Source organism: Gorilla gorilla, chromosome 6, assembly GCF_029281585.2.
Source record: "Gorilla gorilla gorilla isolate KB3781 chromosome 6, NHGRI_mGorGor1-v2.1_pri, whole genome shotgun sequence".
In the NCBI taxonomy this organism is placed as follows: Eukaryota; Metazoa; Chordata; class Mammalia; order Primates; family Hominidae; genus Gorilla; species Gorilla gorilla.
Window position 1 is genome coordinate 35,409,810 of NC_073230.2, and position 18,836 is coordinate 35,428,645.

The window sequence follows — 18,836 nt, forward strand, 5'->3', positions numbered from 1 at the left end:
CTATTGCAGAATATGGTAATGTAATTAGAAAAAGCTAATGCTTTATGAGCAGCATGCTGGCATCCCTTTTTAGCTGCAGAAGATTCATTTTAAAAAAAGCACCCAACACATTAACACTACACAATACATTCCACAACTCTACAGTGAGGGCAAGACTCTCCTGCGAACACAATCCCAGGTTCTTCTGAGGAGGTGCCTTGCACAGATGCTGGGTTTGAGTTTTACTTGGGAAGAGGGTGCTGCTTTTCTTTAATCCCTACCCACTCTTTCTTACACCAGCCTTACATGATTTATAGCATTTTTATTACAAATAGAGAAACGAAACCTTGGTTTGTGCAGATTGAAGCGGTGATGAAGGAATTGGGGTGGTTTGGCAACGGATGAAGGTAGAGAGTGAGATGCAAAATTCTATTCCCATCACAAGTGAGAAAAACACAATTCAAGGCTGACCCTGGACACAGTCAAGTTCACAGGGGTAGTCCAGGAAGGGAAGGGCACTGATGGTGTATGTGGCCACGCCTGTAAAGGAGATGAGGTCCATAAACTGCAGTTCCCCTTTTTCTGGGTCTCCATAAATGCATGGGAGAAGCAGAAGCAGGGTAAGTTTGCAGCAATCGTTAGTGGTGGCCAAATTTCTCTGGTGGAAAAGGCAGGTTTTCTTTTTCATGCTTTTATATTAGTTAAAGCCTTTGAATAAACAAAATTCTTAGGCAACTCTCAAGGGGTAATTTTGTCCAGAAAGTTCCTTCTACTTATTTCTTAATTCCTTTAAAGCTGTGGGATTCTGACCTGGTAACTTGCAATGAAGCAGTATAAGCAACAAAGATGAGGTACTGGTTTAACTTTCCAGCTGCTTCAACTTTAGACACGAAAAGAAACTGATGGGGGCATCCAGGTTGCTTGGCAAGATGGTGCAGACTGCACAGGTCTAAGGAACTGACTAGTCAGGGTCTACGCCAGTGATAAACCAAGAGATCTGAAAAGGCCCAACTACCATTTCTTATTACAGTCTCCTCTTCATAAAGCACATTTTTATGCTTTCATTATACACATATGTATCCCAGACACATCGGTTTTATTTTTTAAAAATAAAGCTGTCCTCATTTGAGGTGGGGGAAAGAAATTCAACTAGCTGCACCCTCCTCAAGATGGTTCTGGGCAGCGGGTCAAAGCCACTGGCAGACCCATGATGCACCTGACAGAGCTTTGGAGTAGATGATGCAGGACCCCCGTACCATGCTCTGGCCATACCCCTACCCCTGAGACATGAACAGGAATAGCTAAGGGATCTGTGGGGTCCTCTGCTTGCACATCGGAAGAGAAAACAGAACATAGGGACATCTTACAGCTTTCTGACTGTCCGATCCCTCTCATAGTGATAAAGGGAGGGACCCGAGAGACTAATACTTTTAGTTGTAAAAAGATGAAGTAATGTCTTCTTGCCAGCCATATTTGTGTACTCAGATCAATCAGGGTCATTAAAAACTATATATTACTAAATAACAATCTACAAAAACATAGGTTAAATGAAAAAGCAAAATTTAAAGAAGTTCCTCTAATGCAATTTTACACATACGTGTGGATAAACACTTGAAGGGAAATATAAAAGCATCTTATTTGTTGATAAATTCCTGGTGCTATTTCTTTCCATTTTTGTTCCTATTATTTTTAAATAGAAAAAGAGATAAGATGGATCAAAAATAAATTGCTCTATATACCACTATACAACTACAAGAATGACTAAAAGTGAAATTACTGACAATACAAATTGTTGGTAAGCATGCAAAACAACAGGAAGTCTCAAACCTTGCCAACAGGGCAGTATTGTGGTCCCACCATTTTATTTTTAAACAGTTTAACTGGTTGCCTGTTTCTACTAGCTAAACACACATCTATACCACAAGCCAGTGATTCCACTTATAATAATATATTAGAAATGAGTGCTACATACACAAAAAGACTGGGAAAAGAATATTCATAATCTCTCTCTTTATAGTAGTCAAAGACTTTCAACAGAGAATAAATAATTGTGGTAATTCATATAGTTGGATGGTATATAACAAACAACAAAACATCTACTAACACATGCAGTAATATGGAAGAAACTCAGAAACATGCTGAGCAAAAGAAATCAGACATAATTAAATGAAAGTTAAACGAAGACCACCTGAAATTCCAGATTAATTTGCTTTGCCATAACAGGTATTATTCTATACATAATATAATTAGTCCCATAACTCACAGTCACATAATAAACTTATTAACAGATGGGAGAGGTGGTAGCAACTGGTGAAGTACTTGTCTTGAAGATGGAAAAAAAAATGCTTATATAAGGTAGAATTCCAGAGCCTGAGCCTGGTCTTTTTGCATTCAGCATCTTTCAGTGGCTACAAGGGTGTTTGTGCCTAGGAAATCAGAAATTGCAGGGCTTACCACAGTTTTCCAATTTAAATTAATAACTTTGACTTTGCTATTATATACAAATATGCACATGCCTCTTTAAAACTGTAGAAAATAAGACCTTGATGCCTTAGCCCTTGAGACAAATTTATGCCAAACACCAGAAAGTGCTATTTTCAAAAACAGTAAATAAGTTAAGAGCATAATGTGCCTTTATTATTAAAAGCATTCTGGCTTTAAGTTTTCAAAAATATTCCTGCTGTCTAGCAAAGATTAATGCAATATAGAAACCAGCTTTCCATCATACTTATTTGGCCCAGGAGAACTGTACATCACTGAATCTGGTTGGTGTTGAACATAATGATAAAATGGGCAATAAAAGAAAGTAGGGATGTTTGTATGGGCACAAGGAAGACAAGTCTAAGCAACTTCCCAGCTAATTTGCTCCAAATGAATTTATCCCAATAATAAAAATGAAAAAAAATCAATCAAGTTTGTACGAATAATAGATAGTATTTTTCCTAGTAGTATACAGTACCAAGATGGCCCCCAATGTCTAAGAGTAACATAGCACTCTTTCTCTGGGTATCAGGATGTGATGCCATTTATCCTTTTCTGCTAACCTTTGTCTGGTCAATAGGCAAACTTGGACAACTCACAATTTGCCAAGGTGATACTGTGATTTCTGAGAGACACAACTATTGACTATTGCTAAGCTCTCTCAATTTGAAATGAAAGAGTGAGTCAGCCAAGTCTGGCATCATCAAGAAGAGATGCATGCAGACATCACCAAGAAGGCAGGGATAATTCCAAAAGCCAGATCCCATTTCTGGTCTTGGCATGCTGAATATCTCATTAGGGGAGAGAGGATGTTGGCAAGGACTGATTGTATGCCGGCCCTACCAACTGTAAATTACACAGGGCCATGTTGTCACCTAAATCTGCAGGGAAATTTCGGTGGTCACGGAAGGTGGAAGCTGCTTGGAGGGCTTCTCTGCGAATCCTTCTGCTTGTTGAACATCACGTTTATGGCCTTAGCAACGGTGCAGAGTGAATTGACTGTCAAGGAAAATGCACTAACTCATATCAAGCCAGGGAAAAAAGCTCCTGGGACAAGACTGACACGAGTGCAATGACCAGAGACTAAATTACCACCTGCTTAGGGTGGAATGAAAAAAACAAACAACAAGCAAGGGGATTTATCTGCAACTGGAGACAATGACATAAAATACAAGCTAGCACTTCAATTATTCAAGTCTGGTAATTCCACACAGTCTGTATGTCTGGTTAAATAACTCTGTGTAAATTCTGAGCTGCAGGTTTTTAGAGGCAAAGTGTATGAGGCAAGACAATGGAGTTGGAGATTAGGAGACACAGGCCTTGCCTTGGCCATGCCTTGATTCCGTGCAGTATGGCGAGAAATCATCTAGCATCTTTTTACCTTTGTATCTGAGCAATCCAGAATAATGATAAAAACAGGGATGTACAATAGAAAGATCTCGGAGTTCAAACCTTGTCTGCCATTTATTAGCTGTGTAAACTTGGGCAAGTCACTGAATTTCTCTGATCCTTATAAAAAATAGTGGTAAGAGCAATCTTTTAAAGTAGAATCATGGCTCACATGAGCAAATGACTTTGTAATAAACTAGACACCTGGAAGTATCTGCGCAAGTTCTTTGTAAAATAGAGAGGGTTATATACATTTTGGTTTTCATTACTGCTTCTGCTATGACTTACCACACAGGGCAGTGTGATGAAGTGTACAATATATAAAAGATCTTACAGAAAGCAAGGTATTAGTATGGAGAGGTTCTATGATATCCAAGAAAAAACAAAACTTTGGAATCACATAAATTTCGGTAAGAACCCACTTCTAAAAGCTTGACTACTTAGAACTGTGATGACACCTTACTCAGGCATTCTTAACCTGAGGTCTGTGGACCCAAAGGGGTCATGGGGAGAATTTAAGAGATCTGTGAACCTGAACAAAAAAAACAAAACAAAACAAAATAAAAAAAAACCCAAAAAACTTACATCATTACTTTCAACTAGCCTGTAACTGAAATGTAGCATTTCTTTCAATTATGAGTATATGGAATGAGTCACAGTATTTTTACAGTATCTACGTATGACTTTGTACCTGTAGAAGTCAGATATTTTGATATCACAGTACGATTGTAGCAGATATCTCAAAATATTATTTGTACTCATTACTAATTGAAATTATGGAAGCTACTAACCCAGTGCCTAAGCTTCCTTATTTAAGGCTTTATTAAAGAAGCACACATTAGTGTATCACAAGTTTGTAATTTTACTATTTTGACAACAGCATTTCAATGTAACTGGTTTTCTTTGGAATCTTACATATTTTAGTTTATGAATCTTAGTTTACTTTAACTAGTTTTAGTTAATTCCAAAACACTATTTTGGGAAGCAGTCCACAGGCTTCACAAGTTCGCCAAAGGGCTCCCACAACCTCCCTGGGAATCCATTTCTTTAGGTGTCAAAGAGAGCTAAGAGCTATGATGTATGGTCACCGTGAAGATTCCAGATGACAGAGAAGCACACTGCCTGTGCTCCACACATAGTAGGCATTCAAAAGAAGCCAGTATGCGTTGAAAACAATGAGAGAAGGGAATTAATTTCTATGTTATGCCTTTCATTCTTCCTAATTTCAATACAGTTTATTTTTGGTATTTCAAGGATTTAAGTCAATGAAGACTTGACTGTCTTCATTTGCTGGATGGCTTTGGGTGTCGTTTGTGATGATATGGTTATGTGGATGTCCTTTCCTTCTAAGTTCAAAGTGCTATCGCTGGAGACAACCTCTGCACAGGCCAGACGGGAGAGCTCTGGGGATGAGTCCACGCTGGCTGAGGATGGGGGCGCCTTACAGGGGATATGCCGCTGACTTAGCTGCACTGCTTTGAGCCAACGGGCAAGGTCTTGGCCACAGGGGAGGAAATGAGAACAAGTAATTTAGAAACTGGGAACACAGAGCTATTTTATTAAAGCTTGCCAGTGAGAGAGCCTTCAAAGACAGGACTAGTCTTTAGGCTCAGCATAATGAACCTCAATGTGAGAAAATTAAGTAATGTTTCAACGTGAGTCCCAAATCAACAGTCTCAGCAATATGAGAGTATTCTACAAATGGGAATGCACTAGAGCTACAGAGGGAAGATTCATGGCCTTCTTAATTAACTCCGAGGTGCCGCACATAAGGGGAAAATGATAAATCAAGTAGATTACTGCCGGCAATCTGAATTTCCAAATGAAATAAGAGAGGTGTAGCACCTTGAGTCATTTTGTAAATGTGTATGGTGGGGGTGGAAGGGAAATCTCCAAGGTCATCTCTTGTGTTTAATTCGCCACTTTATGATTTAATTTCATACCATGTGCAAAGTACTTGCTATACAATCAGGTGTGAAAAGATAGGAAATAGAAAGATTAGTAAGACATGATGGGAGGGCAATGCAATATACACACATGTAAAACTGTAAACTTGTTACTTATGCATTTATCCCAAATATATTTATTGAGCTACTACTGTGTAACAGTGTACTACCTACTGTGTAACAGTGTTCTAGAAGCTGAGGATGTAGTAATGACCAAGATGGACAAAGTCTCTGCCCCAATGGAGCCCACATTCCTTAGGGGAAGACAGGTACTCAACAAGATAATTACATAAACTGTGATTTCAAGCAGTGATAAGCACTATGAAGAACAGAAGAGAAGAGTAAGGGCACAGAGAGGGATGAACAGGATACTGTTTAAAGGAGGGAAGCCCTGCTGTGCAAGTGACATCTGACCAGAGACCAAAAGAAGGGGAGGACATGAACTGTGTAAAGCTCTGATTGGAGGGAGAGCATCCCAGTAGAAGGGCCAACAAGGACAAGAGACTTGGAGCAGGCCTGAGCTGGGTGTGCTCAAGGGGCAGGAACCCCAGCTCTTTTAGGGGAAGGAGGATGGGGGTAAGAGGTGAGGCTGGAGAAGTGAGGGGATGCCTGGTCGCAGAAGCCATGTTGGCCATGATAAGAAGTTTCACTTTTACTTCAAGTGTGACAGGAAGCCTTTGGCAGATGAAGGAGGTGATATGACTTAGCTCCTGCTAAGATAAAAACACAAGCAAAGAAATATAGGTCTGTAGAATAAATAAGGATTAATCCACATTGCAGGATTATCGTTAGTGGTGAAAAACAAACACATGCAAGCAAGCCTGGAAACAACTGGGATATCCACCACTTAATAGTGAAATAAATCATTATATATCTGTATCATAGTATTTTGCACTGCTGTTAAAAAGAACGACTTAGATCTATCTCTATTGACCTGGAAGGATGTTACATGAAAAACAAAAGATAAGTGTGTGGGGGGAATGATATATATATATACACACATATACATATACGTATATATCTATATACGTATACGTATGCAATATATAGATATATTTTATGCATATATATGTATATGTGTGTGTATATATACACACACACACACATACACATGTAATATATGATGTTTATTTTAGGCTTGCTCTCAATTTTATTTAAAAAATGTCACAACCAATTAGAGCTATATATATACATATCTCCATACATGGAGAATACCCACCACAACGTTAACATTTGTTAACTTGGGGTGGGGCAGGGTGGGGTGTTAGGGAGACAGGAGAGAAGCTATTAATCTTAAATATATTTGTACACAATTTTAAAATTTATATTATTCAATAGTCATAGCCAAATGTGTTAATGTTATGATTTTTAAAATTTTAACTTTTTAGGAGATGGAGGTCTCACGTTGTCACCCAGGCTGGAGTGTGTGTGTGTGTATATATATTTATTTTTATTATTTTCTGAGACAGGGTCTCACTCTTTTACCCAGGCTAGAGTGCAATTATAGCTCATTGCAATCTTGACCTTCTGGGCTCTGGTGATCCTCCTCCCTCAGCCTCTTGAGCAGCTGGGACTACAGGCTCATGCCTCCATGCCCAGCTAATTTAAAAATTTTTTTGAAGAGATGGGGTCTTGTTTTGTTGCCAAGGCTTGCCTCGAACTCCCGCGCTCAAGTGATCCTCCTGCCTTGGCTTCCCAAAGTGCTGGGATTACAGGTGTGAGCCACCATGCCCGGTAGGGGGTGTATGATTTTGAAAAAGGAACTTAATCAAATATTTAAACTATTTATTCTCAGTGATTGGGGAATCTTTGTAAAATAGATAGTGTTAAATGTCCATCTTGAAGAACAGGATTATCACAGCCAGAAAGAAGTGGAGAGAAGAAGGAGGATGCTGCAAGCCAACGGCAAAACAATGGAAGGTTTTCATTCATGGCACTGACAGACTGATGCTTTCCACAGCTCTTGTGATGGCAGCTGGTGGACAGGGTTTCAGTGGAGAGAATGGAGGCAGGCAGGGAGATCGGTGAACTCTTGGGACAATCCCAAACAGGAAGTTAGAGCTTCAAGTAAGGACAAGAGCAGGGGAAGCATTCAAGAGGTGATGAGGATGCAAAGGTAATACATTTGGTGCCTGATTATTTGGAAACAGGGGTGAGGAAATGAGATGGCTGGAATATAATTCCAAGCTTCCTAGACTAATGAATGGGTAGGTGCCATTAAACATAGTATGAATCAAAAAAAGAGGAGGCATTCTGGAGAAGGATATAAAATAACGGGCCTGGCACTAGATGAGCTGAGCCTGTACTGAACATTCCCAAACCCCACAGGTAGTGGGGTGTTAAAAATGGGGGCTGAAGGAAGCATGGGACTAGGGTCCTCTCCACGTCGGTTAACAGCCAAGGTCAAGGCACGGAACAAATACAGATAGAACAGCAAAATGCTAGGGACGAAACTTAGGGAGAGGCCACCGCTTTTATGGCAAAGAAGTAGAAGAAGAACCAGGACAGAACAAACTAATGGGCACAAAGGAAGAAAGAATTTCAGCACTGAGAGCATCCGCTGACGAGGGGATGGGGACTTCCTTAAGGAACTTGAGTACAGTGTGAAACACTTCAAACTGAACTGCAGTAAGTTTAGCAAGGTTTTGACCTGAGAATGTTACAGGTCAGTCTTGAGGGTCCAGCCGAGGTTGGAAACATTGCATTTGAAGTGGGACAAATCATCCTGCTATATACTTTTAAGTAGCAATTCTCCGCGTCCACTAAGTAGAGAGGCACATATTAGGTTCATCTGAGGCTGAGGACTGGAGATGATGAGTGGGCAAGGTCATGGGGACAAGTCAAAGTTGAATTTAGCAATTGAGTGAAGGCAAGTTGTGTTTGGCTGTTCTTCTGAAGCTATGAAGGAATACCTGAGACTGGGTAATTTATAAAGAAAAGAAAAGAGGTTTAACTGGCTCACAGTTCTGCAGGCTGTGTAAGTATGGTGCCAATATCTGCTTGGCTTCTGGGGAGGCCTTAGGGAGTTTTTTTTTTTTTTTTGAGATGGAGTCTCGCCTCTGTCACCCGGCTGGAGTGCAGTGGCACGATCTGGGCTCTCTACAACCTCTGCCTCCAGGTTCAAGCCATTCTCCTGCCTCAGCCTCCTGAGTAGCTGGGAGTACAGGCATGTGCCGCCATGCCTGGCTAAGTTTTTGGTATTTTTAGTAGAGATGGGGTTTCACCATGTTAGCCAGGATGGTCTCGATCTCCTGACCTCATGATTCACCTGCCTCGGCCTCCCAAAGTGCTGGGATTACAGGCATGAGTCACCGCGTCAGGCCAGGGAGCTTTTATTCAAGGGTCGAGGCAAAGTGGGAGCAGGTGTGTCACATGTTAAGGGCAGGAGCAAGAGGAGGGGGAGGTACCACATGCTTTTAAACAACCAGATCCTGTGAGAACTCATGATCTCAAGGACAGCACCAAGGGGATAGTGCTAAATCAGTCATGAGAAATCCACCCCTATGATCCAATCACCTCCCACCAGACTCCACCTCCAACACTGGGGATTACATCTCAACATGAGATTTGGAGTAGACATCTAAGCTATATCACATGTCAAGGAAGGACGGGCTGAGACCCTAGAGGTCTCAAGGCAAATGTGACACCCAGGAGAGGACACAGCAGGGGAAACACTGGAGCCTCTGGTCAATAGGTCAACTTCACAGTTTGAGATGAAAGTACAGCAGCTCTTGCTTATGACAAACTCCAGGAAATGGCTTCCTACATAAAAAAGAAATAGGAAATCCACGTCTATGTCTAGGGTGTTTCTTTATCACTGAATTTCTACTGACCTGTGATAAGTTTAAAAATTTTGAAAAATTATAAAGCAGCTTTGAATTGGGCTCAAAGATGCATAAAAAGATCAGTCATAAATACTGATGAGTGGACATAAAGATTTTTAAAAATGGTCTGATGTGATTTCAATTGTATAAGCAACCTGTTTAAAACACAGAGTGTCCTAAGAATGAACTGTAGACTACTGGAGGCACAGTTCCTAACAAATGAATCACATCACCCAACTGTGACAAGACTCACCTCTCCTACCAAGTGTTTTGTGTGAGCAATGCAAACTAATTCTGTTGGAGCAAGCCAAAATGTCACATAAGGGTTGTCCTTCCAGCTTCCCAGTGTCCCTCAAGAATATATGGTCTTTCTGGGCTAGTCGCAATGGCTCACGCCTGTAATCCCAGCACTTTGGGAGGCCAAGGCGAGTGGATCACGAGGTCAGGAGATCGAGACCATCCTGGCTACCATGGTGAAACCCCGTCTCTACTAAAAATACAAAAAAAATTAGCTGGGCATGGTTGTGTGCTCCTGTTGTCCCAGCTACTCGGGAGGCTGAGGCAGGAGAATGGCGCGAACCCGGGAGGCGGAGCTTGCAGTGAGCCGAGAAGCGCCACTGCACTCCAGCCTGGGCAACAGAGCCAGACTCCGTCTCAAAAAAAAAAAAAAAAAAAAAAAGAATATATGGTCTTTATGGAACACAATGAGCACACCAAATCAAGTTACAGATATTACAAGGAAAATCTGGCAGGCAGCCATCTCAGCTTTGTTTCAACTGATGTCCATAAAAATATAGGCTAAGAAAATGGTAGCACGATGCCTGGTGATTGAGACCTAAGAGCATGCAACATGTTTATTATGGCATGTATTAGGCCACAAACTTCAGTCTGGAGCTGGGGCACACAGCAGAACCTTAGTTCTAGTAGACAAGGGAGGAAAATAGGAAGGCATGCCTTGTACTGTAATAAATATGACTGCTCTCAGAAGACCATAAACAGGTGGTTTCATGAAAAAAAAAAGTCACTGCTTTTAGATTTAAAAAACATCAAATGCTTCAGGCTTGTTTGTATTAAAAAAATAGAAGGCCAGTACACACTCAGCTAATTATAGCATTTTTTATGAGGCTATGGCTGACTAAAATCTGGCAAAAATGAGTCCAACTGAAACACCAAGAGTGAGAGTTTGGGAGGATTAGGTGAGGTTTTGGAGTGGGAAGAAATGTGGGAAAGAGGAAGAAAGCTTTCATTAAGCAGCTCACATTCTGGTAGAAGGAGGAAAAAAAAGCATCCAGACTGATTTTATTTTCATTCAAAACAACCTCTTATTCCATACATTTTTACTTTAAATCCCTGAACATGTTTATAATGGCTACTCTGAAGTCATTGTCTCTTAAATCCAACATCTGGGCTATCTCAGGAAAGATCTCTATTGACTGCTTTGTTTTGTCTAAGGGAAGATTTTCCTACTTCTTTCATGTTTAGTAATTTTTCATTATATATTAGACATTGTGATATCTGATCCATTCCTATGAAAATACTGAGTTTTGTCCTAGCAGGCAGTTCAATTTCATGCTGATCATGTTGAACTTGCATAGGTCTAGACTTATACTTTATTAGAATACATCTCTTAAAAGCCCAAAACGTTTCCCAAGACCCTTTAACTTGTCAGAACTCCAAATTCTGTCTCCTCTGACAATCTTATGTGGGTTTGGTTTTAGGGATCATTGGGGTGCTTTTAGAGCAAGTCATACCCTAGAGCAAAGTCCTTATTTCTAATTTGAAGTCTTTCTGGTATCTCAGTTGAATGACTAGGTGTCCACAAATTGTTTCTATACTGGCTGGGCTGGAGTGCAACATGGTTTCTCTGTTCTAGTCTCACCCTTGCGGCAGCCACTCTTTGATTAAGACTCAAAGTCTTACCCTGAACATGAGCAACCCACCCTCAGCCATGGACTCATGGAGGATCCTGATATAGATTTTTGGAAAGTCTTCACAGATCCCTCATCTTCACTTGCACCCCCCTTCTCTCCACACACATACACACACAGGCAGATTTCAGCAACTTTAGTTGTGCCGACTCTGACCTCTGCCTCCTCAGTTCAGCGAAGCTGCTGTGCTCTGCCTGGACTCTAGCTTACTCCACTGCAGTAAGGACATTGTCCTCAGACAGTGAGGGCCAGGTAGGTGATCATGGGGCTCGCCTCCTAAGCTTCCTTTCTTTCAGGGATCATGGTCTTGCACTACTTATTGTCTAGAGCCTGAAAACCATTATGTTGTACATTTGTCCAGTTGTTTATGGTGACAGAAATCATGATGGCAATTTAATTATTTAAATATTTTTATGCTGCATGCCATATGAATGTTGAATAAAAGTTGCAATAACATTCCACATAGCTCTCTCAATGCAAAAAGGCAGTAGCAGCTCCTTGTTTCACATCAAAGTGTCCCTAGAGTTCTTAGATCATTCATTCTTATTCTTTCATAAACAAATTCATTTATTCATTCAATAAATACTTATTGAGAGTCTTATATATGACAGACACTGTTCTGGGGGCAGAGACAGGATTCGAACCTTAACAGTCTGACTCCTGCTCCTACACTCTTAACCACTACATTGTTCTACTTCTCAAAGAGAGGAGAAATACACTGGAAATGTGGGAAAAACAGTGATAGTTTCTGAGCAAAAAACAGCTTGGTGTCTGAGCAGGTTATGAGTAGTTGGGAACACCACTAAAAGAGGCACAAGAGGAGAATTTGATTGAGTTAGACCATTAGGGCAAAATTTTGCCCTTGTTTTTCCCAGACGATGATGAGTAAAAAGAGTATTCTGCCTTTTGTATCAGAAAAAGAACAAAAAGCCATTCTGAATAAAAGGCTTCAGGGTTCCTCGGGGAAGTTGAAGAAGTAGGTGGAAGTGATATTACTCTAGTGATATTACAATTACCTCAAACTATATACACAACACTACTCTCATCAGATGCTTCAAGAAAAAGTGCTCTGGAATCAGGTACATATGAGAATTATATTACTCCTCTTGGAGACTTAAAATGCATATCAGCATAGCAGAGGATCTGATAAATCTTATGGTAAAGAAAACCATTTTATTTAACTCAAAATTTCCCCAACATAAAGACCACAGTACCCTACTGTGAGTAAGTGTGTGAGGGCGTGAGGGTGTGGGGGTGTGTATGTGTGTGTGTTTTTTGGGGGGAGAAAGGCGGGGGAGAGGGTGAGAGAGAGAGAGAGGGACAGTGTGAGAGTGAGTGCATGTGAAACTGGTGAATATCCCTTGGAATTACTGTTCTATGAAACAGATTTTAGAATTTGCTAACTAATGTCAACAGCAAATACTAGGTTAAATAAAAATAATTTTTAGAGGTCAAGCCTACCATTACTGCACCAAGTAGTACAGGGAGTCCTACAAAGAGAATGAGAGTAGATCTGTAACTAAGTTATAAGAACATAGTATATTTTTGTTAAGTAGTAAATGAAAAGAATCGAGTATAAAAAGGCGCCAATTTGTGCCTAGGCATGACAATTCTTTACATCTTACACTAAATGCTATATATATATTTTTAAGGTAAAGTTAATTTGGAAACTCCAATTTATGTTACTTTAATAAAAGCATATTTTGCAGAAGATACAGTATAATTAACAGGCGTGGCCAGGTACACTACATTTTTTTTTTTTTTTTTTTTTAAGAAACAGAGTCTTGTTTTATCGCCCAGGCTGGAGTGCAGTGGTGCCATCATAGCTAACTGTAGCCTTGAACTCCTGGGCTCAAGCAATCCTCTCATCTCAGCCTCCCAAATAGTTGAGATTACAGGTGTGAGCCACTGTGCCTAGGATCATATCTTTAAGTTATGTCAGTTATCCATTTCTGGGAAGCCACAAGTTATTACTAAGCTATCTGAACTACTCTGACAATAATTTGAAGGAAACACCCAGGGACAGTCCCATGCTTCTCAGTAACCTTTTTATGGAGACTCACCTGCCTTTGCTCTCCAGCTCCCCCAATCCCCTGCCTCTCCCCTATCCCCTGCCTCATTGGTGAGTCACGATGGAGGATAATTTCCTGGGTGCTATGCCCTTTCTTTCCTATCGATTGGAGATGCTAAGGTGTCCTTATCCATTACAGCTGAGGCCTGTTATGCTAGAGTTTGCCTTGCACAGTCAACCTAATTCAGTGGTAGCCATCTATCATATAGGAATTACTGGTTACCTCTCTCATAGAGTTTCCAGCTTCTTAAGTCTCCTACTGTTTCATCTTATTGGGTTGCTAACCTCTAATTATCTAGGACATGGCAATTATTCTTATTTTTATGTCTGTTCCCTCTGCCCAGGCGTCCTACCCTATTTTTCCAATATTAGATACTTTTTCAAATTCTCCTCTTACTTTTCTATCCTCTAATACTTAAGTTTTAACTCTGATATCCCAACAGGTCAAGCTACACAGTGGCTAGAGCCTAGAGCCTAACTGTGTAGGTTTGAACCCAATGCCCCACTGTGTACTATCATTTGCCTTTTTCATTCTCATTTTTCACAGGTATACTGTGGGGTTTTCCAGAGGCTGTACGATACATAGCATTGCAGCAGATTGGATGCAAAATCCAAAATCTAGCTGATGTCCATTAAGTCATTAAAAAGCCCACTTTTAAGAAAATCATAGGTTTTTTCCTACCTGTAAATATCTATTATGTTCAACATATTATGTTCAAGAGTGTAGAGTAATTTTAAATAGGTATATAAAGGCAACAATTTTTACTTAAGTGTTTTCTTCTTTTTTTTAATAATCCAAAAAGCTAGCTCCATTTTAAGGAACCTAACCCTCTGTTGATTGATTAGTCAATGTTATTGCCAAAGAAAGTTTCATCTCAATTTTGAGATGCCCAAATGTCTATCAAGGTTGTTTAAACAGATATTTGAGCAGAAAAATCATCATTCTTTTCCGGTCTTCACTGCTCAGGAAAATTAGAGTTTATTTCCCCTGAGGGGAAATAAAAATCTCTTATTTGTATAAATATCATTTTTTTAAAAGCACCATCTTCTGTCATATTTAGCCTACTGTTGTCAAGCCGATTTTCTTTCACATGACTTAACCCTTATTACTATCATCTTGAATGCATACTGGCTTCATCTGAATTTTGATACTGCATGCTTCCTTTCTCTTACCAAAGGTCCCCAAGACTCCTTTTAGTTATCTTTCCACTATGGCCAGGCTAGTAGTTGTCTGTTGCTTGGCCCTCTCTTTCATTTACTATGTTCCTACAAATACATATCCAAAGTTCCTACTGTGTGGTAACTTTATCCTCTGAAAGTGGCACTAGAAATCCTGTATGAGTGGAGGTATTAGTAACTCGGGCAACCTTCCACTCAATCTTTCTCTTCACTTAAAAATCATTGGTAAACTTACTGATCCACTATACATGTCTACTTCTCTCCCAGCTAGGATTTGATCTGTCAAATTCCATATTTTCTCAGGCTTGTAATTATAATGAGGTGCCCAGTTCAAGACCCATCTTCTCCAGATCTAACTTCTAATTTACAGTAAATACAGAAGACAGAGGAACCCATCAAACGACATCTAGAGGAAACAACCAAGAGAAAATCCAGAAGGTAGAAACATTCTGTGGGACAACAAGCCTATCTCTTCAACAAGTTATTGTCAATAAAAGGGACTGTGATTCCCTGAATTGGGATGCTAGACTAGACCGACCAGCTATAAAGAACATGTTTAGACCACCTGGAGAAATCTGAATATTAGATTAGAAATCTGGGTATTAGATAAGATTTAAATTTAGCGAAATGGAAAAGTAGAGATGAAAGACTAAAGAGTAGATTATGAAGTAGTATGTACAGCTCTCAATTAAAAAATTATATATGTATTTTTATAAAATGATCTGAAAAATATGAGTTAAAGTTTTAGTAGCAGTGATACCTGGGTGGTGGGAATGTGATGTTTTAATTTGTTTTTACATTTTTGTCTGACTATATTTTCTAATTTTCTATAATGCCTATAGATGGCTGTAATAAAATGTTATTTTAAAAATTACTCACTTTCTCCGAGATGACTTATCCAAGAAATTTCACACCCACTGATCATGCCCTGACTCTAGAATTCCAGCACATCCTACTGACAGTTTATGCCAAACCACTGCACTTGATTCAAGTTCTCTGGTGGTTTTTGTATGTGGCCCCATCCCTATTCTTTGACTTCTTTTGTAGTCCCAAACCATGCTTGGCAAAATATTTGTTACTTTAGTGAGTATAACTCCTACATAGAGGAGGTTCCAAGATGGCCGAATAGGAACTGCTCCAGTCTGCAGCTCCCAGTGTGAGCGATGCAGAACATGGGTGATTTCTGCATTTCCAACTGAGGTACTGGGTTCATCTTACTGGGGCTTGCCAGACAGTGGGTGCAGCCCATGGAGTAGGGTGGGGCATCACCACACCCGGGAAGCGCAAGGGGTTGGGGAATTCCCTTTCCTAGCAAAGGGAAGCCATGACAGATGGTACCTGGAAAATTGGGACACTCCCATCCTAATACTGCACTTTTCCAACAGCCTTAGCAAACAGCACACCAGGAGATTATATCCCACGCATGGCTCAGAGGGTCCCACACCCATGGAGCCTCACTCACTGCTAGCACAGCCGTCTGAGATCGAACAGCAAGGTGGCAGCGAGGCTGGGGGAGGGGCATCCGCCACTGCTGAGGCTTGAGTAGGTAAACAAAATGGCTAGGAAGCTTGAACTCGGTGGAGGCCACCACAGCTCAAGGAGGCCCGCCTGCCTCTGTAGACTCCAACTCTGGGGACAGGGCATAACTGAATAAAAGGCAGCAAAAACCTCTGCAGACTTAAACGTCCCTGTCTGACAGCTTTGAAGAGAGTAGTGGTTCTCCCGGCACGGAGTTTGAGATCTGAGAATGGACAGACTCCCTCCTCAAATGGGTCCCTGACCCCCGAGTATCCTAACTGGGAGACACCTCCCAGTAGGGGCCAAGTGACACCTCATACACCTCTGACACGAAGCTTCCAGAGGAAGGATCAGGCAGCAACATCTGCTGTCCTGCAATATTTGCTGTTCTGCAGCCTCCGCTGGTGATACCCAGGCAAACAGGGTCTGGAGTGGACCTCCAGCAAACTCCAACAGACCTGCAGCTGAGGGTCCTGACTGTTAGAAGGAAAACTAACAAACAGAAAGGACATCCACACCAAAACCCCATCTGTACGTCACCATCGTCAAAGACCAAACATAGATAAAACCACAAAGATGGGGAGAAACCAGAGCAGAAAAGCTGAAAATTCTAAAAATCAGAGCTCCTCTTCTCCTTCAAAGGAACGCAGCTCCTTGCCAGCAATGGAACAAAGCTGGATGGAGAATGACTTCGACGAGTAGAGAGAAGGCTTCAGATGACCGGTAATAACAAACTTCTCCGAGCTAAAGGAGGATGTTCGAACCCATTGCAAAGAAGCTAAAACCCTTGAAAAAAGATCAGACCAATGGCTAACTAGAATAAATAGTGTAGCGAAAGCCTTAAATGACCTGATGGAGCTGAAAACCATGACACGAGAACTACGTGATGAATGCACAAGCTTCAGTAGCTGATTCGATCAACTGGAAGAAAGGGTATCAGTGACTGAAGATCAAATGAATGAAATGAAGCGAGAAGAGAAGTTTAGAGAAAAAAGAGTAAAAAGAAATGAACCAAAGCCTCCAAGAAATACGGGACTATGTGAAAAGACCAAATCTATGTCTGATTGGTGTACCTGAAAGTGACGGGGAGAATAGAACCAAATTGGAAAATACTCTGCAGGATATTATCCAGGAGAACTTCCCCAAACTACCAAGGCAGGCCAACATTCAAATTCAGGAAATACAGAGAATGCCACAAAGATAATCCTCGAGAAAAGCAACTCCAAGACACATAATTGTCAGATTCACAAAAGTTGAAATAAAGGAAAAATAGTAAGGGCAGCCAGAGAGAAAGGTCGGGTTACCCACAACGGGAAGCCCATCAGACTAACAGCTGATCTCTCAGCAGAAACTCTGCAAGCCAGAAGAGAGTGGGGGCCAATATTTAACATTCTTAAAGAAAAGGATTTTCAACCCAGAATTTCATAGCCAGCCAAAGTAAGCTTCATAAGTGAAGGAGAAATAAAATCCTTTACAGACAAGCAAATGCTGAGAGATTTTGTCACCACCAGGCCTGCCTTACAAGAGCTCCTGAAGGAAGCACTAAACATGGAAAGGAACAACCAGTACCAGCCACTGCAAAAACATGCCAAATTGTAAAGACCATCAAGGCCAGGAAGAAACTGCATCAACTAACAAGCAAAATAACCAGCTAACATCATAACGACAGGATCAAATTCACACATAACAGTATTAACCTTAAATGTAAATGGGCTAAATGCTCCAATTAAAACACACAGACTGGTAAATTGGATTAAAAGTCAAGACCCATCAGTGTGTTGTATTCAGGAGACCCATCTCACGTGCAGAGACACATATAGGCTCAAAATAAAGGGATGGAGGAAGATCTACCAAGCAAATGGAAAAGAAAAAAAAAAAGCAGAGGTTGCAATCCTAGTCTCTGATAAAATAGACTTTAAACCAACAAAGATCAAAAGAGACAAAGAAGGCCATTACATAATGGTAAAGGGATCAATTCAACAAGAAGAGCTAACTATCCTAAATATATATGCACCCAATACAGGATCACCAGATTCATAAAGCAAGTCCTTAGAGACCTACAAAGAGACTTAGACTCCCACACAATAATAATGGGAGACTTTAACACCCCACTGTCAACATTAGACAGATCAACTATACAGAAAGTTAACAAGGATATCCAGGAATTGAACTCAGCTCTGCACCAAGCGGACCTAATAGACATCTACAGAACTCTCCACCCCAAATCAGCAGAATATACATTCTTCTCAGCATCACATCGCACTTATTCCAAAATTGACCACATAGTTGGAAGTAAAGCAATCCTCAGCAAATGTAAAAGAACAGAAATTATAACAAACTGTCTCTCAGACCACAGTGCAATCAAACTAGAACTCAGGATTAAGAAACTCACTCAAAACCACTCAACTACATGGAAACTGAACAATCTGCTCCTGAATGACTACTGGGTACACAACAAAATGAAGGCAGAAATAAAGATGTTCTTTGAAACCAATGAGAACAAAGACACAACATACCAGAA

The 18,836-nt window shown here is 40.6% G+C and overlaps 1 protein-coding gene and 1 long non-coding RNA gene across 3 annotated transcripts in view; one reads left to right on the top strand and one right to left on the bottom strand.

Annotated features, from left to right (window-relative positions):
* The window catches only part of JAZF1 (JAZF zinc finger 1), a 356,426-nt gene that overhangs the window by 141,709 nt on the left and 195,881 nt on the right, over positions 1-18,836 (bottom strand). Inside the window, exon 3 of one of the 2 annotated variants that reach the window (XM_063708432.1) lies at positions 13,009-13,037. The exons of the other annotated variant lie outside the window; for it this stretch is intronic. Coding sequence (XP_063564502.1) covers positions 13,009-13,011 — 3 coding nt within the window. The 5' untranslated portion in view covers positions 13,012-13,037. The remainder of the gene's footprint in view (positions 1-13,008; positions 13,038-18,836) is intronic. 2 annotated transcript variants of the gene reach the window in all.
* The window catches only part of LOC129523639 (uncharacterized), a 100,923-nt gene that overhangs the window by 4,544 nt on the left and 77,543 nt on the right, over positions 1-18,836 (top strand). The gene's annotated exons all lie outside the window — the stretch shown is intronic.